Here is a 27,063-nt window from a genome sequence, read left to right as displayed (position 1 = left end):
CACACAAAACTGAATTATTTGCCAAGAAATATACAAAATATTTGCACAAGCCAGGAGACAGGGCACTGTGCCGAGACTTGTGAGCGTTTATCCCTCTGGAAGCAGGCAATACACAGGGCACTGTGCAAGTATCTGCTGTGAGTCCTCCACCCATATTTCCATGTGATTCTCTTGAAAGAACAGAGGGCTGCATGGCAGGACTCTGCCAACAGCATGCCCCAGGATGTGTGCAGGAGCTGAGGGGCAGTTGCCACTTGTTGTTTGAAAATGTGTGTATTTTCTAGAGTCCTCCTGTACTTGCTGCTTAGCAAATACTGCTATACATCCACTAAATTGGACTCTTACAGCTGCTCTTAACACCTTCTTCTCTCTCCTTGCTGGAGAAATGTCTTTACTAAAAGTTGTGCAACATTGGAACAGGCTGCCCAGGGAACATCCCTGGAGGTCTTCAAGAAACATGTAGATGTAAGAATTTAGAAACTTGGTTTAGTGGCAGACTTGTCAGTGCTAGGTCGGACTAGGTGACCTTAGAGGTCTTTTCCAACCTGGAAATGGTTCTGTGATTCTGTGATAACTGTGAAGGTGTCCTCACTTCCCTGTGACTTCCAGATGCATCCATGCCTCACTGGCAGCAGGAGCGGCAGGAGACAGATCCTTACTCAACAAATGCTGAGCCGCAGCCCCCACCAGCCTGTGACTGCCTGCTCCTGCTAGCCTAAGAGCCTTCCCAAAACTTTTTGGTTGCCATATTCATCCCACTCTAGCACCATGTAGCTTTTCACAGCACTTTGCTTTATTCACCAAGGCATGGGTCCTCGCAAAGGGGATGCTCAGTCACTCACCTTCACACCTGACAGCCAGCTCTCCTGCAGGGACTGAGCTGTTACTGCCCGTCTTCTGAAGGGCATGTTGGATCAAAATCCTGCTCTTATGGTCTTTTGCATTCAAAAGTTTGATTATGGTGTGCCTGCATCTTTACTTGCACAATGCCAAATTACAATTTGATAGACTTGAAAAATACAATCTTCAGCTAACAAGACATCACTGGGTGGATGCAGTGCAATTTACTGTGTCATAAACAAAACCACAGAGTATTCAGAAGGATAGGAAATCTGTTACCATTTCAGAGTGAATCTTTCTGAACTTGTAAAAAACCCTCTTCTTGTGCAAAGGCAGGAAATCACTGTCAGTTTAACAGCTGCCAGCTCCACAGTATAACTCTCAAATTTTAGCTTTTAATTACCTAATACTACAATTTCCATCCAGAGGAAAAGTTCAGATATTTCAGGAAGATGGCAAGGTTTTCCCTTTTGTACCTGAAGAACTCTGCTGATACATTGAACACTTTAAAAATTTAAAGTTTAGGGTTTCAACAGAAAAGGACATTATTAATTTTTTACCTAGTTTATAACTGCAGATGTGGAACTGGCCTGCCTCCAATAGCTTTAGGGTGTGTTTGTATTTTTTATCCACAATATTACACAGCACTGGCATTGCACTCCCAGGTCTGAATTATGGGGTGTGATTTTCCAGACAAAACCAATGCACATAACATTTCCTTCTTCAGTTAAGTGCATACACCCTGGTGCTGCTGTTCCTTCTGCACAGTATTGTCATACCAACCATGCTATTTTCCTGAGTCACATATTGGTAATTCTTTAGCACAGACGTCCTGATTGTTTCAAAGTGAACATAATGAAAGAAAACTAAGCAAAACTATTTTAAGCCCCAGAGCCTTCATGCGCAAGCCTGAGCTGCTGCCAAGATCATGCTTTCACAGAGCAGTCTCTGGTTGCATGGAGCTGGTTCATAGTTATGATACACCACGGTGTAATTTAGCAGCATATACATTTAAGACTCAACTAGAACTATATTACTTTTCATCTCAGACACACCATGTTTCAGATGAAGATATTTCTGCTCGAGCACTGATAGGTGTGCAATGACTTTTGTAGGTCAGAAGCAACTGTCCCCACTGAAGGATGAAACATTACAAAATCTAACCCCCCTCACTGACCCAATTTCAATGCCTCCTCAGGCTGTGAGGGAGGAGATCTGTGGCTCAGAAATGCATTAGTCCTGCAGTCCCTTCATAGAAGATAAGAAAGACAGCAAAAAATTAGGCAGATGGATGAATCCATCACCTTCTCCAAAGTGGTTATTCCTACAGGATTTTTTTTCCAAGGGAAAATCTGCAAACGTGTCTTGTTGCCCTGCTCACAGTGAGAACGATAAGATCAGGCAGAGACCTCAGCATGACTCTACAGCTGCCTGGCCCTTGCCAGCCTCTCCAGCTGACGGCCCTGTACTGCCTCAAAGTGTGCCATCACCTAGGGAAAAGCTGGATGCATGTACTTTATATTTCAACCTCACTCAATTAGCAAATCTTTTTGTACGAGTTCAAAGAGTTTTAAGAAATGGAAATGGGAAAAAAAATCAAGTACAGTACATTCATTAGCATGTATCCATAACTTGTAAAGACAGTATCTTATCTCTTCTTTCTTGTGTTAAGCTAAATTACATTTTATTTAGAAAACCTACCATGTGAGTGACATCCTTGAACCTTTTATTTTAATTTCATCAGGAAATGTAGCTACTGAATATTTGAATATTTTATCAGTGACTATTTTTGGTAGCCAATATATTTTTGAAAGCAAATTGTGTGAGGCCTAACTTAAAATAAAAACAAAGCAAAAGAGGAATGTTGAGCATGTAAGGGCTTTAGGTAACTATCATCATTAAAAAGTTTAACAAACACAAACGACATTGTTGTACATAAGATTCTTTTTGCAATTTCTGTAATACATCAATAACATTATGAAATCCCCATGCTATCAAAGTGATAACAAAGAAGTGTAAACGGCCATACATACTGATTCTTGATGGTTTCTCAGTTCCTATCGATCACATTCAAAAAAAAAGACTAAGACAGCTGAAGAGCCTGATCCTAATTTCACAAGCTGATCCATGCACATGGCTTATAACTTCAGACACAGGAGCTCTAAGTGGATGCAAGATCTGTGCTGGTGGATCATTTTGCGGGAGGGGCCCTTTGTCGGGAAAATCTGAACTAACTGCTCTGATGAGTGAGACGGGTTACTCGTGAGGTTAAACTATCTAGGAAGCAGCCAGATTACACTACTGTCTCCCAGACCTTGTATAAGAGTGTTCCCCCAGAGCAAAATCATTATGTTGTGGAATAGCTTCCTTCAAGCATTTAAAACTTTTGTAATTGCAGATTATTCCCTTAGGCCCTATAAAAACGTTTTCTAGCTGCACAGTTTAGAAATACATGAGTAAATACAATGGCATTCAAAAAATTTGCATTTACTCTAATCCCCTATTCTTCTGTCATTTCGTTTGGCTAACAGTTTACTAGAGAATGAGATAGCAGAAGTCTGAGTAATTTTGGTTGTCATTAAAATGCTGTATATAAACAGGAAAAGTCAGAGTAAGGCATTCTCAAAACAAGCTTGAGGAATGTACATTTTCATGCCCAGTCGAACTAACATTTCAATTTCTTCCCAGAAGTAGTGGAATGTTTCTTGCATATAAATCCCCAAACACTTTCTTTTTTTTTTTTTTCTTTTTTTTTTTTTTTTTTTCTTTTTTCATTATTTTTTAACTTTACAGGTAAAAAGCATTATTTCATACATTATTTTTAAAAGCTATTTGTTTGGTATTTCCTTCCATTTTGTCTACTGCAGGACTATGAATCTGAAAGGAAGCAGTTCAAAGAAAGTCATGACATACAGAAGACACCTACTTCCGTAAAACTGAATTAAATAGTATTTGTTTCAAACGCCATCTAGAAACACTGTATAGATGTATATGGAGTATACGCATTATGGTAGGTAGTTATTCATTCCCATGTTTTTTTACCTGCCAGTATTACTGCAAAGAACACTGTTTCCATGACATGCCTTATGGAACAGTTTACTATTTTCATAAGCAGTCACATGCATTGAAGGTAGAATCACCAGCCAGTGCGTTTGGCACCCCAAAGCAGAACCAGAGAGGTCAAGCTTACAAATCTCTCTTGCTGAATGACAAGTTAGCTGGTGTATGAAATGACAGATTTCAGCTGAAGCAAGGAAGCACATTGACCTAAGACATTTCTTCTGGAGCTGCTTCTGCTTCCTGAGTGGGTTTCTCTTCAGGTTTGCCATCGTGCACAGGAGATGGGTTACGGCTGGGCTTGTTGCTGTCATGAGTGCTATGACTGCTGGCGCTGCCAAGGCGAGTCGATGCCACAACTGCTTTTACTGCAGCCTGAGAAAGAGAGGATCAAACAATCATTCCTTAAAGGACACAGCCTGCCAGCACTACAGCCTTAGCATCACTGTGCTGGGGAACATTATGGTGCTTGCTGTTCATGGTAATGTCATCCAGATACCTGCATGAGCTCAGTCAGGTTTAGAAGGGCATTTGAAATACTGGACTGAGGTTTAAAAGAGCTGCTTTCATAGGGTTACAAAGTTCACCAACATGAACAGGAATTTTATTTCATCTGCACATGTGGCATTATTTTTAAAAACTTCAGACCTGCTGCTCTGAAGTTAGATGGCAAAAACAGAGTTCTTTTCCATCTTACCAATAAATGAATTACCATTGATTACTCAAGGGAAACAATATTTATCACTACTGTATATGCCAAGCACACCAGTGGATGGCATATGGGCAACTGCCCATAGGGCTATATATACACATATGCACACATATATAGGTATACACACATATATATATTTACAGACACATATACAAAGAAGTAAATTTTTGGGACAGGCTCTCATAGCGTATAAAATGTCAAAAACATCAAAAAGGGAGGACGCATATAAAGGCAGTTTTCTTAGCCCTTGCCTTTATTACCAGAAAAACAAAAACAGAAACAAACCAAAACAAAACCAAACAAAAAACATAGAAAGAAAGAAGAAATACTATCTTTGTGTATGACAACTCTAGCTCTTGTTGACCTAGGTGGCTGTTTGCATAAGCATCACGGACGTGGGTCTGCAGGAAGGGATGAGAAGGTTTATATGTATTTGTGGATGGTTTTGTAGAGGTGACCATGTGAAAAAAAAATAAAGAACAAACAAACAAACAAAACAACAACAACCATTCAAACGGACAAAAAAAGATACTAATGAAAAAACAGGTTATATAAGAGTTGGCGTCAGTGAAGAATCATCATCAGAATATGAAGTCAAAATGAGTGAATGAAAGTGGCAAGAATTTTGAAGGTGGGAGTCTAGACCTCTTAAAGGAAAATCACAGGTATCTATATTAAATGGCGAGAGCATTTCAGAAAACAGGTTACAAACAGAACAAGCCTCTTGATATTTGAATGCATAAAGATACTTTTAATGTCCTTTACTCTCACTAGGCATGTAAATATTTATGAAAAAAATCAACAAATCTATTAAAAAAATATAATCACTGAGAGCTTTAGAATTATTATGTAACATATTCCTTTATTTAAAGAAAAGTCTGTAACTGGTCTTGTATGCTGGGACAGAGAGTGTAATTTTATATTATTCTTATAATATTAACAAAACAAATAGTTTTTATTCACTGCCTGTTTTTCTTCTTCGTTCTTGTTTTCATGAACAAGAATTAATTATCTACAAATTTACGGGTTGTTTTATATGCATGTAGGTATAAAACTAAAACTGTACAATAACTGCAAACTTTAATAAATTATTTTTAATTAATAATTACAGAATCGGTCATTTAGCCTTTGATGGAAAAGCAATGAAGAAATAAATTCATAAAAAGCAACAGCTTTTAAACACAGAGGTACAAATTTGTTGACTAAATTGGTCTAAATAAACTGAACATCGAAAAATCAAGCTAGTGGTCAAAGTTGTAAGACTATAGAGAGAATTAAGACCAAAACATGCAAAAAGGGCACATGGCTCTTTGTGACCTCCTGGGCAGGGAATGTAACAGTTCATTCAGAAATAATGAATTTTATGACTTTGTTCAGTGCTCTTAAATCATTTTGATGTAACAATGTTATACAGCTTCTTCAATGAATGCACAGCAATACTGCTGTAAGGTTACAGAAATGTTTTGGAAGGGAGCAATGTTAATAGACACGCTTAGCCAGTTCTGCAGGGGCAAAGCATCACTGAATTATATCTACCACATCCAAGAACTTCATAAATGACAAAACTTTTTTCTTTGCTCTGTAGCAATTCTCTGTCACAGTTCCCTAATAACACTGAAAAAAATAATCAAAAACAAAATTAAGGGTAATTTCTTCATGAATTTCGTTTTGCATGATATTGTAAAGTTCACAGTCAAGATGCTTTTAACTCTTGTTCCCCAGGGCTACAAAGGCAGTTTCCCAAGTAGCTCTTGGGAATGATTTCCCTGCTGAAGTAGCCCTGGAAGTTTCTTCTAAGCAGACACAAATCTTGAACAACTGAAGAAGGGACTAGGGAAAAAGGAATTTTCCTGACATTATACCAGTTAGGTGCCCAGTCACCTGCAATTTGCACCTTATTTTTTTTCCCTTCTTCCTACCAAGGCAGATAAATAGATTAGATTGTAAAAGAGCAATGTGGTGATACAAAATCTAATGGAATTCTCACTGCAGGTCCTGCCTGCAGTCTTGCCTTATGACACTTAATTTCCAGATAAATAATTCCACATTTGTTCTCAGAGGTACTTGCAAACACATATTTTGGGCCTATTAATCACAGCCCAAGATGTCAAAAATGCTGGCTCTAATCATACAGGGGGATGGCTTACGTTCCTGTTTCATATTGGTAAGTATTTCTATATTATCTCTCTATATTTGTATTTCTATGTTATATATATATATGTTTCTACTGTAGGTAGCTTACATATCAAAAGCTTCTGCAGTAGGCTAAATATTTTCCAGATTTATGGATATATATCTTCTTAAGAAAGTACTCAGAATTTTGTTCTTTCTGGTCAGCACTCCAAGGGTGCAGCAAACAGCACTAAGCAGGATGTATATACATGCATGCATGTATGTAGGAAGGAAGGAAGGGAGAGATTTTGGGAAATCTGTGTACACTCTCAGCAGTTCCGTCTGTGCAGAGTTTTCAGTCAACCTCATATTTTTTTGTCTCTTTGCAGACACTGATGAAATCATTTTCAAGTTTTCCACCTACGTCAGTTATCTTAAATAAAAAGCTTCCATACCACCACATGGACATTGTTCTGGAAAGTCTGCAAGGCCCCTGTAAGCTATGGATTTTACTGCACACTTTCACAGCCAAAACAGAAACTATGTCCAGAGACTTGCCTTAAGTTTACGCCGGGCATTGAATTCTTGAAGTTTCTTTTGTGCATTGTCCATATGTGCAAAATTTGCTGCCTTTCCTGTCACCCATGGGTGCTGCAAAGCCTGTAGAGTTGTGAGGCGTTTCTTGGGGTCTAAAACAATTAACTTTTTAACCTGCATCACAAAGATAAAATGCACAAGACTGTTAACCTTATTCCATGTGCAGAATTGGACCATGCAGTCATATCAAAAATCAAGTGTTTCATTCAGTCACTGCATAACCTTGTGTAAACGTGAAGTGGAAAGTACCGTGTAAGTATTTCTCTCTTAGTCCACTCTGAAACTAATGCTACCTATGCCACTGTTTTTGCTGTTGTGATAAGGAGAATTGCACCTCTCTGAACACAAGAGTGGGAAATTTTGGAAACACAGCACTGCAGACATACCCCTGGATCCAATTTACTCTATCCAGTATTTTTTTGGATAAACAAATACAGCACAAATAGGCCTTACATTTATATACCTACTGAGAAAGTGTGAGAAATTGTTTAAATAGACAGAAAAAAGCTGTCATCAAAATGAGGGGGGAGGGGGGGTTTGACACATCACTTTTTATAATCTTTTTATATTCCTCTTCTGAAGTTCTGACAGTTCTGACTTGAGAACTGCACAGGACATAGGGTCTGTTTCTACATTCTCTGAAGGTGGATGCCCTGGAAAACCAGAACAATTAAACATCTCAAGAGTGAGAGAGAAAGCCAGGCATAGATGAATGAAGTTTTGATCACCAACAATCTGTGGCTTTGTTCACAGATGGACTTCAATATCCATGGTTTTGAGTGCTTAGTAACTTGTAAAATTACAGCAGTGGGCTACCAGGGGATATTTTACAGCACCATAATTAAACAGTGATAAGAAGAAAAGCAAGGAGCCACATAAGCAATTAATTAACCACTTGTTCTTCCCCTCACCCCACCCTAAAATGCATTCTCTTTTCCAGTGTAAGTGAAACTAATAAAATATGTATTAGCAAAGGTATTGCACTCTTGTTTTTGTTTTACTTACTAAATCCTTGGCATTCAGAGACACATCATCCCACCAGGGGGACACAAAGTCATATTCACAGTTCAGGATTCTCTTAAACATGTACTGATCTCCCCTTTCATCATAAAACGGTTCAAAGCCACAGAGTCTGCAAGGATAAAAGAAAGAGAAGTTCATCAAGCATTACTTGGCATCAGTTCCTGGTACTTCATGGTCTGTATGCTGCTTTGGAAAACAGACCTGGATGTGCATATGAACTTTGCACACAACTTCTACAACAGAGCAAACCAAAGTGTGGTTGTAATAACTCACGAATACTGGTATTGGCTGGTCAAAGTGATTATTTTCCATTGTCACATACCTGTAATTGGAATTATTAATACAGGAGCGTAACACAACGGCAGCCATAAAATGTCAGACCATTCATTAAGTATTCCAGCCTCTGACTAGCTAAAATCAGACATCTAGGGAGGAGCAGAAAAAACTGTGATTCATGGCTCTCAGACTTCTTTAGCTGAAATGGATGTGTTTGTACCAAATACACTTCCTTGGTTCTTTCATCTGATCTTTTCCCCTTACTTTCTGAACTGCTGTAAAGTTGCTGCACCCACATCTTGCAGACAGGTGCACCAGGTCCAGCTGCACACCCTGGTGGGAGTTTGCTTCTGGAGCTTTCATTCAGCAAGCCCTGTGATTGTTCTGGAGGAAAACTGCAAACAGCTGATCATGACAATTAGTCATTGCTCAGCCTGAAGCCTTTGCTCTTTCCTGCCCTCTTCTGTAGATATTCTCCAGCTCTGAGTCTTTTTGAAGTGGGTGGGAATGCTAGTCAGCATGGCCACACTGTGGCCTTGCGTATTAAAAAACTTTTGATGAATGCTTTTGATTTTAATCTCCGTTACTTTCCTAGCAACTCCTGACCTTAGACCAGCTTGTTTGGAATGTTTACAAGCAGAGAGTTAACACGTTCAGAGAGCAATTATCAGAATCCCTCTATGTGCTCCCTGAGAAAACAGAATTAGCCTTCATTTTGCCTGTGAAGTTAGAAGCTTTTCTATGTCAAGTCAGCACTGTTTTTTGATTATGTTCATCGCTGTACGTTCTTTCATCCTATCACCTAGGCACTCAGTAACACAAAATCCTTTAGCAGCTTTTCATCAGCAGCTTTCATCTTTACCTAGGTAACCTAAGTATTATCAGGAAGTTTGGTAACCTCACTAATGAATGTATTTATGAATATATAGAATAATACAGATCCCGACAGATCCACATTGCTGACCCTGGGGAAGGCAAACTAATAGAAGTGGTTCTACTTATATAATGTCATTTTTGCACTTCATTGCACTTTAATCATGTTTGCACACATAATCTGGTGTTTTAAAGTGCATTTCTTAATCAACCAGTAAGTGTTTTCTGAGCTACAAAAAAGCTATATCTTCTACTACCCTATCTTCTACTCTGTCTCCAGAAAATGCAACAAGCAACATGAGGATGATAGCAAACTGAAAAGAACAAGATGACAACAAATCTAGTAAACGTAAACTTGCATGTTAACTTCTTGTATTTTAAAGTCAGTCAGTGTGCTTACATTCCTCAAAAAGGAGACAGCTGTTCAAGCAACAAATGTTTTTTAGAGAGTGGTATGCAGCCTGAACAGCTGCATCACTGGACTGCTGCAGAGGAAAAATCCTGCCCTGTGAGCACATTCCAGGTGTACTATTTATCTCCAAGTCTGGCAAAGATGGATTATAATATGACGATCTAGCCTACAAACACTGTACTTTGGTAGGTAAAAGCCAGTCATGGTTACCCTGCCCGTTTCCCCCCATTTGACTCCCGGCACCATTTGTGAGCTTGTTCCAGGTCAGTTCCTTTCCCCAGGGAGCACCTCTGATGAGCAGAGTCCTTGGACCACAACTGTTTCAGCCAAAATTAGCCTCTGGTTACCAGGTAACTGATTACATGCAGTGAGACCATGCTCAAGGCTTGCTCTCACTGTGCTGGATGCCTTCTAAGTGATTCTCTATTTACACCTAAAAATATTTTCATCATTACTCACTACTATTAGCTACTGTTGTCTTACTAACAATCACTATAGATACACTTTCACCCTCCAAAAACTTCCATTTCAGCGGACAGATTTTTCACTACATGTCCTGTTAGATCAGTAAAACTATAGGTGCAATTTCAAATTAGATAAATGTTAAAACCCAGCATGGCTGCTCTTTATTTCATTTAAAATAGCATTATGTTGATTCATTTTAAATCATTTACTAACTAAATAAAAAAAAAATCAATGTAGTCAGGTTAAAAATTAGTTATACACTACCAGACAGTGCTTTTTGCACTTTTAAATCCATTGTTAAAAAATACTTTTAATTAAATCCATGCAATTTTGACTACAGATGAAACCTACATATTTGTTGACTGCTATCTGCTTCTTGAATGAGCAGTGGTATTTCTAACCTGTTGCAAGAATACAAAAGGACTGCTCCTCTACGTTATTAAAAGTGTGGCTTCCCTGGAGTTATGACAGTTAACATCAGGAATTATTTTTTCTGTCAAGTATGTGTCAAAGTTTTTTAGTCACCTGGTAAGTCAGCTTTGTATTAGTGAGAAGACAGAGTTTTATATGCACATCTTCTGTAGCATGATAGTTAATTACTATCTCTTACTCTTACATATGTTCTGTTGGGAGGGGAGGCATATTCAACAAGACATTTTTGGATTGAACATATCTGCATCCCATCTGCTGGAATATGAGGATGGGACATGCAACATTGTCTTTTAGGCTGCAGGATTAATGAATTAGTTACTGTTCAGGTGCCAGCCTGTCTGGTCTCAGCTTCTAACCTATTAGAAAAGTTGACCTGAAAATCTTTGCATTCACTGGCTAAATGGAAGAGACAGGTGCAACAGACTGGTACCCTTTTTTTTGTCTGGCTTGTTCCTGTAGGTCAAATGGGATTTCAATGGTGCAGGATGAGGAGAAGACCAGGAAGAGGAAGCACAGCAGGAGCTCACATGCTTGTTTACACCAGTGCAGAGGTTTAATGTGGCTTGGGAGCATGTCCTGAACAACTGGAAGATTTAGAAAGGCTGCACATAGCAAATACCACTTCATATATTAAAATAGGAATTTGCTCTATGTTCTCAGTTGGTGCTTGACTACACTTGAAAGCAAATTCTGCTTAAAGAAAGCTCTCAACTTCAAGCAGAAAAGCCATTCATCAATTGCTCAATAGGTAGGCAAGCCTATGCCTTAATTCATGTATCCTTGTAAAGGGACAACAAAAGGCATCTCTCCTAATCTCAGTGACAGCCCTGTGGCAAACCTCAAATCTCTCCATCTCTCTCGTGTGGGCACTAGAGCTGATGAGAAACGATTGCCTGCACAAATGACCCACCCTCCTACCAAACTCAGCCTTGGAATTTTACACAAATGAACTATATGAGCTGAAATAAAAGTGTAAGTGGGATGGTACCCAAGCTGGCATTATCAGGACACTGGGTGTAAGAGCAGGCAATGTTTGAGACGTGATCTACAGACTTGAACCATGCCTTTAGACAAAGATTCACATTTTTAAAGGAACAGTTAAAACAATCACAACAAAACCATGACAAGAATGGAAAGCATGGCCTCCAAAAGTCATCATTATTAGAAACATGTATTTTCTGGCATATTGTAGGAATAATGAATCCAATTATTCCTACAGGGACACAAAAGGAGATCAATGAATTATTTGAAGCTGATGTACAGAAGATTTCTGGTATTCCCATCGGAGTGTTTATATACCATTGCAAGTACCTTTACTATAAACCCTAAAAAATATAATTGTGTCTTTCCAAAATATAGAAACAAAATATTTGTACTATTATGCACTGTACTTGCTGGACAGATAGTGAATTTTAGAAGGAGAAAAAAAAAAAGCCTAAATATAGAAAACATTCTGTATTTTTAATGTATATCTGCAAAATTCTGCTTTCTTTCTACTAAAGGCATCCCACAAGTATCATATACAACAAGCCAGTTTAGCATCCATGTTGGCAAGGGAATAAATGAAGTTATTTATTCTCCCATAAAGAGAAGTGTCAGTACAATGGACACAATTTTCCCTTCTCAAATCTCTTTCTTTGAAAGATTCCATTGATGCCATAAAATAATTGCAGTGCTTGCCAACTGAATTAGGACTAGCCATATTAAAATGCAGCAGTAAGTGCTTATCTTTAGACACAACTCTTTGAAAATTTTGGTCTACAGCTGAAATTTCATCTCTTTACGTATGGCCTGCATTGCTCACAGCCCTTTGTCAGCTGAATCTCTGGATATTTTGTAAGAGGTGGAACACTTCTTTTTCATCATTAATCAGTTTACCAATCAGACTGAAATCATTTTACCAATCAGACTGATCTGAAGACAAGGTCCAGGGCTGTCTCCTGCCTTCTGGCTATGGTGGGGCTGAGCCTTAGACTGCAGAACTGAGTCTGCAGCCAAAAGCTGCTGCAGCATACGTGGCTGACACAGAGGAACATGTCTTCGGCAATATTCAGAGGCACTGCAAAACTATTGCATTCACCTTAGCTTCTCTTTGCCCAGTCTGAAGTTGAGATGTTACTTAGAATAATGGTACATTTTGTAGTTTCTGTGAAAGAGGAAAGAATGTACAACACTTACTGACTTTTTTTTTCTTTGCTTTCGTCATCTTCACTGCAGTTCATTCACATTAACAGCATGGTTCTGCACAAACCTTGCTGCTATTCATGATGAAGTGTTATATTCATCAAATACATCACCTGTATATTTTGCCACGCTCCTTTAGCTTTTAACTTCCTTAAACAACATTAGGAACATCACAACTCAAGTTCAGCATCTTTTTGTTTTGCAATAGCATATTCCATATATAATGCCATAAAAAAATGCAGTTGCTGTATTTTAAACCAAAGGAACCAGCTACATACCACCCCACAGCACTGCCTGCACTTACAGGATGTAGGTGATAATCCCCAGAGACCACATGTCCACCTCAGGGCCATAGGCACATCCTCGTAGTATCTCTGGTGCTGCAGACGGTAAAAGTGTTGTCAACAAGATGAAACTTGAATGCAGAAATAACAGTCAAAAAAGTCGACATAAACTATGTGCATGCTTACAGGAATCTTTGAAAGAGATCGTCCTTATGATTATGATTAACATGATAATTTTTAGGGCCTGCTCCTTAAAGCCCTTAATTAGACAAGTGATTCCTTCCACTGAGTATAAAGCAACAGAAGTGATGTCCAAGCATGGGAAGAATAAAGTGCAAAGTGACACAGTGAGGTAAAATTTGGTGTCAAATGGCTTTTTAGGTTAGATTTGCACAAGTAAAAGGGATAGCCACATCAGCACTGGAGATGCAGTGTGGCAAAGGAGGTGGCATTCTAACTTTGGTATTTGGTTTACTTTGTAGTTTATTGGGGCTTTATTTTTGGTATTTTAATTGTATGAATATATCTAATGCTGATGTGTAACATGGTAGGCATATTTTATTCCAACCCACCATTCTGACCACATATGGATTTTCCTTTTTTTTTCCTCCCACAGCCTACCCCTTCCTTCCCCAGTCCTTCATTTTTTTTTATTTGTTTTTTCTTAACTGTAGTCCTATGCTTTAGTTTGGTTTGTAAACTCCACTACATTACAAGGAAATTGAGGACTACATCCCTCTGCCTGCAGCTGAGGAACTGCAGGTCCTATTGCCTCAGAAATGTGTCTTTTCTTAGCTCCCAGCTCCTCAGCTAGCTGAGGAAAAACAAGACACGTTTAGGCAATTGCTGCTTCTGCAGGGCAGAGAAGGTGGAAAGAAATGGTGCTCTTGGGGGACTCTATCTCTAAAATGGTAGAGTCAACCTTTGTCTGAGTAGCTTGACAATCAGACCTTGAGGAAAGCTGAGCAGCCTGGCTCACCCTGCAGGCAGTAGCTGCTGCTGCCATGTGTGACCAAAAATGTGCACTTCTGCACACTGATACTGTGATGTGCCCACCCTGAGCACCTCATGTCCCCAGGCTGTCAGCTCCAAGCAGCCTCCAGAGAGGCCTCTGACCCAGGCCAGCCTCCCTGGGCTATGTGCCTGAGTGACAGGATGCGAATGTCAGAGGAGATCCACAGAGGAAATGGAATTGCCAGCACTTGACACTGGGGGAACCAAGACTCTTCCCTCCCTTACCTTTTGGACACAGAAAAGACATAGCCAACTAGTGTTGGAAAAAATAATCAAAGTAATCAAAATGATACTGCTGAGCAATTCTTCCAAGTGTCTGCAGATCTTATTGACAGCAAACATTATATCTGTGTGCTGCAACATCCCTGTGGAGTGAGGTTCCCCAGAACAAGACATTAGTCGGAGCACACACGACTCCCTAAGGGCCTCCAGGCAGCTGGCTCAGACTTCAACCTACCTGAAAGATCTATCATACTAGGAAATACTAAGCATTTTTACAAGTCATTAATATAGGAGGCAAAGGACATTAATAGACAAGTTTTGCCATATAGTACTTTCACACCTGGGAAACTTTCCCTGCCTCTTCATTCTTCTGTCAGGTCAGATGGTGAGCTGGTGAGTTTTTGAGGAGGGATACCAGGTCCCAATGGGTCTGAATTCAGATCAACCTGTAGCTAACAGAACAGCCTAGAGGCAAGGCAACCAATGACCTTAGAGAAAGACATGCAGATTGTCCAAGAAAAGAGGTGTCACTCAGTGTTCCCTTTGTCATATTTGCTAATGCCAGATGGCGTGCTATGAACTAGACAGGACGTTTTTTCTTTTTGATGGCTGATATGTTTCTTCTAAAGCAAACAACATTTTTTGGGGTGACTTCTTGTTTCAGATAAGAGCAGAAGAAGCTTTTAGCCCTTTTTTCCACTTTCCTCCTCTTTCCACCGTAAAATGGCCACAAAGACACCAACACCCTCACTTCATCCATCCATCCATCCATCCATCCATCCATCCATCCATCCATCCATCCATCCATCCATCCATCCATCCAGGTCTGCCTTGATGTCTAGACTGTGATTACACAGTTGTATGATTGTTTGTGTACTTTCAAAAGTTTGCTTTTGGCAAATGAATTGCACTGAGGTGTTGTTAATTTAGATGTTGGCTGTAACAGACTGATCATGAATCACTGCACTGCATTGCCTTGTTTTCCTGTGCTACTGTAAGCAATCACCTATGCCTCTCTTGTTAAGTTCATTCAAAGGACAATGTCTCAACAGGCTAAGTTCCTTGTTACCATCTTTCTTTCAGTCTTCTGCATCCCTTTGCTTGTTGCAGGGACTATGGACTGCTAAGTCTTGATGCCAAAGTATCCTCACTCCAACTGTATGTTTTCCTTGCTGTGTCCTTCCTGGAGAAGTTGCTGATAGTAGGGTGGGCAGGATGTGGGAGTTGGCAGCCTGTGGCTATCAATTATTCATAGTTTAATTTGGCGTTTCAACAGTATCACACCTGGGTTTCCTCCATTTGTGGAAAGTAATGCTTTATTACTACCTTCCAAGCACCAGGAATTCTGCAGGGTTGTTTAACTCAGGTCATGAAGCAATGATTGCAGGTCTGTGTCTGCAGGCACAAAGCTCCTTTCACCACTCCTCAACACAGTCATTCAGCCTCAACCCTAACACCAACCATCACTACTCTGAGGGCTCTTATGTGTGAAAAAGCCTTATCATAATATTTTAATAGTATATAAAAATAGGCATAATAAGGGCTAAATGTTATCTATAATTTTATGGCATTTGTAACATAACAGCCATGAGAGAAGACAAGACCATTAATAGTCAATATTCAAAGTACAGTCTGATGAAGCTAAGCAGATAGGAACCCAGTGCTACTCCAAATCATTCTTGGCACCTGTGTGTGCTAGAGTGAGAAAGATATACAAGCTAATGGACATGTCACCTGAACTGCACTATCAGATGGGCTATAAGCTCAATAATCTTATCGTCTTCTCCCATGTTCTCTTTCCTTTGCTTCTACAGTTAAAAAGGCAAACGTCAAATTTCTAGTTTCCATGTGGCTTGGCTCAGCTCTGTCCAACACTACCTGAGAGGCTTACAGCCCAGCACACTGCTAGGAAGTTGCAACCTCTCATATGAGCCCGTTCAGGGCCAGAAGTACAGGAAGGACACCAGAAATACATTTCTCCACAGGATTACAGTGGCTGCTGGGGGTGAGCATCCACCATGCCAAGCCTAGGAAGCTTGCCCCGGGGTAAACAAGATCATCAACTTCTTTGACCACCAGCTTCTTTCCTCAGGCAGAAGTGCCTTGCAGTGAAGGGTGAGCAGACTGCAGAGGCAGCTGCAATCCTCTTTTACATGGGGCCTCCTTCTTTTGCATGTTCTGGCAGTGCAGGATCTAGTTCTGCTGCATTTGGTGGCCCCAAGAGTCCAGGCAAGCTTCTCCTCTCTTCTCCACCAGAAGTGCAGCTGTGCATAAAGATGCTGAACAGGGAGCCCAGCAGGGTGCACAGGATGCACTGCTGAAAGTTGCTGGACAGTCTGCAAGGCTCCTTTCAGCACCGATACTACACCTGTAGTCCTCTGTTATATGGGTCCCAATCCAGCATGGACCAGAATATTCCAAGTAAAGCGTGCATTTAAAACCATGTGTTTACTTAAATGCTTTGGATTTAGGGGGTTAAATTATGAGCATGCTATAAAGAATACTTTGATTTCCTCTGTGTTAAGAAAGTATTATTTTAAGATAAATTCACTATAGTTATTATTCAAATATTTGTAACTTCTATACGTTTTTAAAGTTTTCCATTAAGCCTTCCAAGCCCCAAATTTCTGCTGATGCCTCTCCAGTATTATTTTAGTAATTTCAGTATTTTTATGATGTTTGGACTTATTGCCATGCAAATAATGGACTTGCACTAAAACATATGTTTTGATTAAGCTTTGTAGATTTGATTAAGGTGGACAATATGAATACCTCTCCTTTGAAGGCAGGCTGGAAAGAAAAAATGTAACATCCTCACATTAAATCCATCATCATGTAAATAACAAAGCAACATACCACAGTACCCTGGAGTTCCGCAAACTGTCTTCATGGTCACCTGATCTTCCACAATCTTGGAAAGTCCAAAATCAGCTGTTAAGATTTTTTATAAATGTTAGCATTTTCATTTCCTTGTAAAATCACTTTTCTCACATTGTATATGTAGTTAAATGAACAGTACTGTCATTTCCAGAGATGAGGGCCAATTTAAGGAATCTACCCAGACTGCAATCCAGAACTAAAATTTGTCTGTACAAATGGGTTTTCCTGGCTCCTGACTGACCCAAATTTAACTTGTGTATCCTGAAGACTGCATACACCCAATGCAATGAGATGCCTGAGGGCACAAAATCAGTGATACAGAAATGCATTTTAAAAAGCTGTACCTTTGTCTCACTTCAATTTTATCTAATTTGCTACTCACTGGTATGGTAGCAATGCTGGGCACAGGCTGGCCTCTGGGGAAGAAGATGGAAGGTGAGCTGAGAATGGAGGTGAGGGCATCCCTAGTAGTGCTCCTCTTTGGGCAAATGCTATAGAAGCCCTTACACCACTCTGGCCATCACACCAAGGCTGCATTAAACTATTACATTATCAGAGCCTTTCCAGGAAAGATAAGAACGAGGACAGAATGTAAATCAGGATACTATGATCCGGAGATGCAAGACTTTCCTAGAAATGTGTATGAAAGTGCTTGCAAATAGTTCTTGGAAATCTGGATCCTTGAAACCCGTGATGAACATGGCAACACTTTCATTCCTTGCTTCCTTCACTTCCTCACTTCACATGCTCCCTGTCAAGGCAGCATGAGGTGGTATTTCTAAACTGATTGCAGTTCAGGAGCACAGCACACTTGGAGTATCACCTGCTGGGTGCATGGCAGAGCTCTGTTTCTTTAAGAAGAAGAGAGCAGAAGGCTCAGGGTTTTTGTTGTTTTTCTTTTAGTATGTACAAATCAGTCCTTTTCCTGCTTAACACATCTGAACTGACACAGCCCACTTTCCACCAGGGGGTACACTTCACTGCTCCGTATGACCTAGCCCAGCAGCTGCCCATAGCTGAACACAACAGAGCACAACAGAACACAACACAACACAAAACAGTACAGCACAGCATAGTACAACACAACACCACACTACAGGCTTCTTCAGAGTTCCTCTTTGCTCCAACAAGAGCTGGGCATACCTAGCTTTGAAGGTCAGGCTCTAGGCAAGTGGCTGCTGCTCCTGAGGGTATTGGCTTAACACACCCCCGCTCAGGAGAGCCTGACCTCACCTCCATCTCCTCACCCCTCAATGAATCTTTTCCTTTAAAATATTAGTTTAACAGAACAGAGACAGAGAAGTACGTCTGTATGCTAATCTCATGATCCATCTTGTTCCTCCCACACTCTTTATCATCTGCCACTTTCTGTATGGTTTTAGCTGTAAATTTCCCAGGACAAGAGGCTAGCTTTGTGTTTGTTTTTAAAATACCATGCACAACCATGCTGCTGAGGAAGAAATATGCCATGCATCTGAGTATTAGCGTTAGATTAGAATAAAGTAACAGTGAGAAGTATATATAGTTAACACATACTACTGGTACAAAGGAATTAGGGAAGCAACTATTTGATGGTGCTTACCTATTTTCAGTGGTGCATCTGGTGCTGGTGTTGCATAGAGTAGATTTTCTGGCTTCAAGTCACGGTGCACAATCCCATTTGCATGCAGGTACTATAAAGAGAGAATGTCAAAACATTTACCACAGTGTAAGATTACAGGCAAGTACGAGTTAACAACTTCCTACTAATATATAGCAGCAGTTCATTGACTGCTACCTATGTGACACAAAGTCAACTAACTAACTTTCATCAGCTTTTTTATGCAAACTTGCTCAGCACAGAACCCTTAGATACATATCGAGATCTGGATAGGAAAATGAAAATTGGGAAGGCAAAGATGGCATCATGTCCATTTGAGAAGAAAAGCTTCTCAGAAAATGTTGCTGACCTTTTAATAGTGGTAACTCCTAGAAAGTAATCTAATAGATGCTGAGATACAGAAGTCTGCCTCAGAGAAAGGCAGCTTCTGCATATTACAACATTCTAAGAGATAATAAAAAAAAGTCATGTAACTATTAAACTACATGTATTAAATAGAAAACCTTGAAAAGAAAAAATGTAGCACGTGTATTCTGTCAACTACAAAATCCTTATGGTCTCTTGACCAAGACTTCTAAAAGGTTTTAATACCACACAGTTGTAGGTGCACGGATTTCCAGCTGTCTTGGTGAAGCTTGTACAGTACGTGTGAATTCACTCTTCACTAAACTCCTGTATAGATGTTGTCCTTGCCTTGCCATAACAGAAGGAAGCACTTCTGGCATACATATGGGAACTTTCTACATTGCTAGGGATGAACAATGAAAAAAGGCATAAAAATGATAAACTAGTGAAACAAATTCTGTATTTCTTGATTTTCTTTCTTTTTTTATTTTCTTTCTCCAGCTGAAGTCTCTAAAACCTTGGAAATACGATGCTTAAGGGAAAACTCGGAGTATCTATCTTATTTGAAAACTTCCTGGTCTACAATTTAGTAGAACCTCTCAGATATGTTTTGACTATTGAAAAAAGAAAAAAAACAAAACAAAACAAAACAAAACAAAACAACAACAACAAAAAAAAAAAAAAAACAAAAAAAAAAAACAAACAAATATAGTGTGTGCACTACTATGCAGCAAATAGCAAATTGTTGAACATTTGTTTGGAAAGTACAGTTACAGTGTTCACTTGAGTTAGCATCTGAGATGAACTGTGCATCAAAAGTTTGCAAAGTTGCCAGTGATTAAATGACATTAAGTATGAATATATAGCTCTTTCCATAAGCATCATTTTACTGACATTGAATGCTTTGTAAGAGTGTTTCTTACAGTGCAATAAATATATTTTGTTGACTTCCTCTAAAATCATAAAGTATCAGTATTTATCATGATGTTGCTAGTGGAGATAGGCCAAATACTATAATCTAATTTATTTCGCAGTGGAATCTAAGTGCTCGTCCCACCTGTGTTTTCTACAATGAGATGGCTAATTAGTTATATTGCACTCTGCTACGTTGTTTATTGTGGTCATATCTGCATGGATGCACATAATCACATCTAGCCTGGATAAAAATACATATTTATCTTCCAGTGAAGACATAACTGCACAAAGAGGCTACCACAGTTTATACCACTAATGTGTCTGACATGCAGAGGTAGTGGAAACAGGTAGTGTCCTACACTGCAGTGGACAGAAAGATTTCTGAACTGATCTGTATTCACACACTGCAAATCAGTTTAGTTGAAGCTGTAGGAGAGAGAAGGAACAGATATCTTGCAACCACTCAGTGGAAAGCAGACACTTCCAACTCTTTCACATGGAAAAGTTTAGAACAAATTTGTGCAGAGAAATGATCCAGCCAAGTTTGCAGAATGTCTTTTAGCAGGTCATTTTTTACACAGGCCTGTAACTTAAAAACATTTTATGGTTTGAGGCTGAAAATATCAAAATTTTCTTCTCTTCTAAAAAGTCCATTTTTGTGAGAGCGAAATTTGGGAAAAGCAGTGGAAAAGCTGTTCAACTTTTCCTGTGTTAAGTCATAAAGTGAGCCAGGCTCACAGGACTCCTTCTCACATACTTCAAGAACTGTAAACAACTATGCCTGCTAACTGCGTTTGCATTTCATGACTTATTGATTTCTTGACAGATTTGTACTGAATTTGCAGCATGAAATCCTTTTCATTATACATCTGTAAGATCCATAAGGAAAATCACCTCCTCTATCCAGCCCACCATATGAAGAAAACTCACAGGATGCAGGTGGGAGTGCAACAGATGTGTGAATTCCCTCAATGACCTAATCAATGTCTTGCTACATTCATTGCCCTCTCTATCCCCTCCACCACACCTCACCTTATCTCCCAACATCTCCTACACCCCTCCCCACCCAACCCTCACTAATACCCTCACCTCCTCTGCCCTCTCCATGTGGAAATGCAGATCCTTTCATGTTTGCTACAATCCCTGATCTCACTCCCCTCTGTTTTGTCCTCTCTCTTCCGTGGTTTCTTTTGCTTGACTGGGCACAGGATGAGGTGCTCAGACTAGCCAAGACCCACAGGTATGCTGGCTCACCAGCCTGCCGCTGTCTCTCAGTTACTGGCAGAAGTACTGCATACAGCTGGGGCTCCCTCAAACTGCCAAGTCGTATGTTTAACAGATATCTTGTTGGCATCTCGTGTCTTTTAGACCTTGCCTTCTGTCAAATTTTATTGACATGAGCCTATAGAGTCAACAGTTACATTGTAAACCTATTGAAAAAGGGACAAATGGACTGCAATAACAACAACAACAACAACAACAACACAGTATTTTCACTGATGAAGAAAGCCCATTCTTCAACAACACAAAAGTATCAGCTATCCTTATGGAGGTGAGCGGTTTCTCACTGGAGTTCTTTAAGATGTACCTGTCTCCCAACAGCCTTGTTACTGGAGGTTTCCAGACCAGCCAGTGGCCTTACTTTTCCCCTTTCCGTTTGTGTGCAAAGAACAAAAAAGATGATGAGGAGATGAGAAGACAAGATTCATGAGGAGAAGTTGAGGGAACTGAGGTAGTTTAGACTGGAGAGTTTAGACCAGGTAGTTTAGACCAGGTAGTATAGACTGGAGAAAAGGAGGCTAAGGAGAGATCTCATCCCTCCCTATAACCACCTGAAGGAGGGCTGAAGCAAGGAGGAGGATGTCGGTCTTTTTTCTTCTTTGACAACTGATAAAAGGGGAGGAAATGGTCTCAAATTTTTTCAGGAGGGGTTTAAATTGGATGTTAGGAAGAATTTCTTCACAGAAGAAAGGCTCCTCAGGTCAGGCTCCTCAGGGAGGTGGTAGATTCCCTATCCCTTTAGGTATTGAAGAGATGCATCCAATCATCAACCTGACATTTACCAAACCTAATCAACCCTGGGCTTTTTTTGCTAGTTTTCATCAGACCCAATAGGCAAAGTGAAGAGAGCATAGCCACCAACTCTGCAGCATCACATAACACAGTGGCTCCTGGTATTGAAGACTACTTGGTAATTACATTGCTTTTGATGAAAGTGAACAGTATTCTGAGCTTTACTGTTAGAAATTTTTACTGATTTTTTTTTTTTTATTATTATTATCTAATTAGAAATTGATTTAGTTAAATTAGCATAATTTTCTTTGTATAGCACCTCTTTCAATTTATATATACTTTATTTTGGTTTCTCTTCACTTTACTTCTTACATATTGATTTTAATGAATAGAAGTTTCCTTTACAGCCAGTGCCTCTGCAGCATAAGTTCAAAGATAATTGTTTCTGTCTCCCACTTCAGAGTATAGCTTTGGGCATGACATACTCTCATACTAGAAGAATAGCTAACCCGTGCTTTACTGTTTGAATGTTATGCCTCTCAATGGCTAAATAACTTGATTAAAAGTGAAGATCATGGCCTAAGTATCTAGTCAGAAGAGGTAATACTGACTCTCTTTATGATCTAAGCTTTGCTGAGTTACATAATTTTCCCCACCTGTAAAATGCAGATGAAACGTGAAAAACAATTGCTTTCTATGGATAGATGAAGAGTTTTTAGCTGCAGAGTGCTGTACAACAATTTAGCATAGCAGGCATATAAAATGTGATTATAACATGAAGAGAGATTCCTTCAGTAGCTAAAAAGGTCCTATATTCACTTTCTTCTGGTTTTCAGTAGGTAATACACTAGAAGAAAATATGGGCATAGCAGTTGTCTGATTGCAGCTTTGCTTATTTGTGTTAGTGAAATAAGGTGGATACAGAAAATTTATTTTTACATCATAGTGTTATATTTCCATGGCAACATTACATGGGTATATTTACATGTAAATCTGGTTATGTCCTGTAACATCTATGTATCAAATGTTATATTCACTGATAGAATAACAGCCTTTGGTCTGGCCTGATGAGATGTAGATGGAAGAGAGGCCACCACAGAATATCAGAGCAAGACCTGTGGAAGAAGCCTTGTGGAAGGAGTCTTCTCCATGTACGGTGGTTTCATCAGACCAGCTGAGTTGGCCAGTGGCACAGGGAAGATTAATTATGCCTTCTCATGTACTCATGTACCTGTACCTGTTTCTCTCTCTCTCTCTTTTTTTTTTTTTTTTAACAGCAAAGACACTTGCAAGGCAGTACTGATTTTAAGGAGCGTTCCTTATAAGGAATGGCTGTTCCACTTAGTGAAAGAAAATGAACAAGAAAAAAATAAAATGGAAACTAGAAACAACAGAGACCTGGAACGGTGTGTCAGTATATATTAAATGAGTGAATGTAAATGCAAATGAAATCAAATAAAGTAAAATACATAGTGACAAAACTATATTTGCTAAACACAGGGTCTTACACATCCTCTGAAGACAAGGAGATGTAAGTTGGCCAGGCAGGTGAACTGTATATGCTTCAGGCACACAGCAGGCTACTGCTTTATCACTGTATAGCGTCTCAGATAATCAAGGACAAATGTATTCTAGCAAAATTGAGTGTGATAGTCTTACTACTCTTTGAAAAAACTTGAGGACAAACTCAGCAAGACACTAGTTGGGAACAGTACACAGAGACTTTTCTAAAAGAATCACCATTTTAAATAAAGGCAGCCTTCACCTTGGCCTGTATTCCCATGGCATACAACAGCAGCTCTTGACTGAACAATTGTCATGACTGTAATTGTGACTACAGAAGAAAGATTTTTTTTGCCTTTTTTCCTTTTCAGAAGCTTCTTTCTAATTGCTCCATGACAGTTTCCTTTTCTGTTTGTTTAATCCTTTAATAATTAAGGTTCCTATCTAACTTTAAAGATTTTATGACAAAAGGATGAATGAAGACTGCTTAAAATTCTGGCCTTTTTTCTTAGTTTTATTTATGGTACCTATTACAGAGAACTGTACAAAAGTAGGGCTGAAATCAGCCTGAATGATCTACTCCTCTCCATGCTCCTAGACAGAATGAATTACATCTGCAACAGTTGTTTGTCCAATTTATACTTAAAGATCTCTGATACCAGTGACTCTGCAACCTCCCTGAGCAATTTATTTCAAGGCTGTGCTGTCTTGACCTGTGATTTATCTGGATTGCAATGGGAGCAGATGAAGCACTATTACTTCTATTACTTTGCTTCTTACATACCATAAATGAAGAAGGCATATGTCTTCCTCTTCCTCCCCCCTCCCTCCCCCCCCCCCCCCCACTTTTTTCCAAAGGTCTTTTGTGTACTTAGCATGCACAAGACCAAGCTTCCCTCATAAGACTAAAAGATTTAGTCTTTTCTTACAGACCACCTTTTCTAGGTTCATGATCCTTCTTGTTGCTCTTCTCCAGGCTGTTTTGACTTGCATCAATGTGTTCAAAATGTAAATAGGTATTCCATTTGTGGCCTGACAAATTTTACAGGATGTATTCATAACAGTATTTGCCTTTTTCTGCAACATATCTGACTCCTGTTTGCCTTTTGATCCAGTGTAACCTTCTGGTCCTTTCTTTTTTGATCACACTCTTAGGTTTTACTGTTGACTAGTCAAGTTCAGGTACAATTTTGTCATTGGCAGTACAGAAGAGACATTGAATTTTACTAAAGTTTTTTTTTTTTTTTTTTTTTTGGAATCCTAGTCTCTGACGTACTTGCAGCCTTTCCCAATTTTATGGTGTTCAATATTTTCATCAGTGTACTTTATATTCTGTCATCCAGGGCTGCCAACAAAAGCAGTGAAAGAGGCAAACCCAAGAAGATTTTTTTCTTGCACCTCTGCTCTTGTAACTCTAGATACACTGTTAGCACTCCCTTGGTACATGTAGCTGGTCTAAACTCCATCCAGCTTAAAATCACAGCATTGTAACCACATTTCCCTAATTTACCCTGAGATTGGCAGGTGAAAAAAATGCTAAAAGCTCTACTCATGCTGAGTATGCATGATATCCCCTGTTCCTCCCCTATTAATAATGCCTCTTACACTGCTTGAGAAAAAATTAGACTAATCTGGCATGACTTGATCCTAAGAAAAAACTTGCCTTACTGATGATCTCCATGTTCTGTTATTTCTCAGGTGCCTAATGTTCATTTGTTCATTATTTACCATGGATTATTTTCTGGGAAGTAGAACCAAGCCAGCTGGCCTATAATTCTTCCCTTCCTTCCTCTTGAAATGTGTACTACCTATATATGGTTCTCTGCCTCTCCTCTAGGAGAAATAATGGTTAACTGTTTAATCTGTTTCAGACTCAAGAAGCTCATTCTTTAAAGATTGTAGTAAGGAGGTCACCAGGTGCAGCCAATTAAAAAAAGGTCTAAATGATTTGAAGGATCTCTAACCTAGTCTTTTCTTATTCTAGGCTTACATTTTATCACTCTGTCACTGGTGTTAATTGTGCTAAGCATCTAGTAATAGCTGAACTTTTAATGAAAAGAATAAACATTAAAAAAAAAAACTACCCTTCTTATCTCCTGCTAGGTGCATCTCATTTTCTGCACTGGCCTTTCTGGCTTTATCCTTCACACTCCTTCTATGCTTCTAACTCCAGCTTAGAAAAACTGACCTATTTTCTGTTTTCTATATACTTCAGGTTATGTTTAACTCCAGGATGTACAGTTCCTGGCTGAGCACCATCCTTCGTTTAAATGGAGTGATGAGAAACCAGGTGACCCTTGACTGCATTACTATGCTCCCAGGGTCTTGCACTCTCTCTGAAGGGCACAGGGCTGCTGCTGGCAGCACTGCAAGTTGCCTTCTGTCTGCAGGTAGGGAGAAGGTCCTAAAATACCTTTGCTTCCACTTGTGAGAGTGACTGTGAGCCTCAGAGCCTTTGGGTTTTGTGGTTTCTCTTCATGACCCAGGGGAGTTATCATCAAATGAACTTCTGCCAAGCATGCCTACAGTATGACTGACACATTCATGAGCACCAGATTCACTGTTTTCAAAGGGAAAAATTCTACCATTTTTATTAGTACACAGGATCTCTTTAGGACTTGCATGCTGAACTTGTTAAGAAATCAAGACTGCAGGGTTATGAAAGGAACTGTGGGTAGAAGTTCAGTATTGGACATCTTTGGCTATAAATACAGTCCCTAAACCTTTAACAGGCTGAAAACAGTATTTTTTTCTCCCTTTTCAAGACTGTCTAGACTTGTAATTAAGGCCTTTCTTCAGCCCTTACAGTAGTGTGTCATTTTGTAATGAAAGCTACTGCTCAGTAATTTAGTTTGATTTATCACTATATATCATTTGATAGGGATGTAGTTAATTGATAAAGTTTCAGAAGCAGTTAAGAGAAAGTTTAAATAACCTTTTAATGATCTAACAGGGCAGAGAGGAATTATTCACGAAAGAAGAAAATATACATTCCTGTTTTCTATTCTTAGGAAAGTGAGTGAGCTCTCTATTAATCACTTTGTACATATAGAAAGGCACAGCCAGTTTCCATGTAATTGGTGTCTGAAATAATCACAGAGCACATATCTTACAGAGTACAGAGAGACAAATACTCAGCATTCAAATGTATACTTACTCACACTCTACATTGGTGTAGACTTTGGAAAATAAGCCACATGCAGCTTGGTAACCAGATTTTGGGGGTTCAAGACAAATCTAAAATGTCACAGTTAGCAGGCACCTGTATCCTGTTACAGTCTTCTGCACATATCCAGTGATTTAC

General features: G+C 39.3%; 1 protein-coding gene across 1 annotated transcript in view; it reads right to left on the bottom strand.

The window, feature by feature from the left end:
• Positions 1 to 3,647: 3,647 nt before the first annotated feature.
• The window catches only part of CAMK4 (calcium/calmodulin dependent protein kinase IV), a 156,217-nt gene continuing 132,801 nt past the window's right edge, over positions 3,648 to 27,063 (bottom strand). Inside the window, exons 6-11 of the mRNA XM_032205478.1 lie at positions 18,966 to 19,056; positions 17,360 to 17,434; positions 13,288 to 13,363; positions 8,324 to 8,450; positions 7,280 to 7,432; positions 3,648 to 4,272 (exon numbers count right to left, since the gene is read on the bottom strand). Of these exons, the coding sequence (XP_032061369.1) occupies positions 4,108 to 4,272; positions 7,280 to 7,432; positions 8,324 to 8,450; positions 13,288 to 13,363; positions 17,360 to 17,434; positions 18,966 to 19,056 (687 nt within the window). The 3' untranslated portion in view covers positions 3,648 to 4,107. The remainder of the gene's footprint in view (positions 4,273 to 7,279; positions 7,433 to 8,323; positions 8,451 to 13,287; positions 13,364 to 17,359; positions 17,435 to 18,965; positions 19,057 to 27,063) is intronic.

This window comes from Aythya fuligula, chromosome Z (assembly GCF_009819795.1).
Source record: "Aythya fuligula isolate bAytFul2 chromosome Z, bAytFul2.pri, whole genome shotgun sequence".
Taxonomy (NCBI): domain Eukaryota; kingdom Metazoa; phylum Chordata; class Aves; order Anseriformes; family Anatidae; genus Aythya; species Aythya fuligula.
This window is presented reverse-complemented; position numbering and strand designations above follow the sequence as displayed.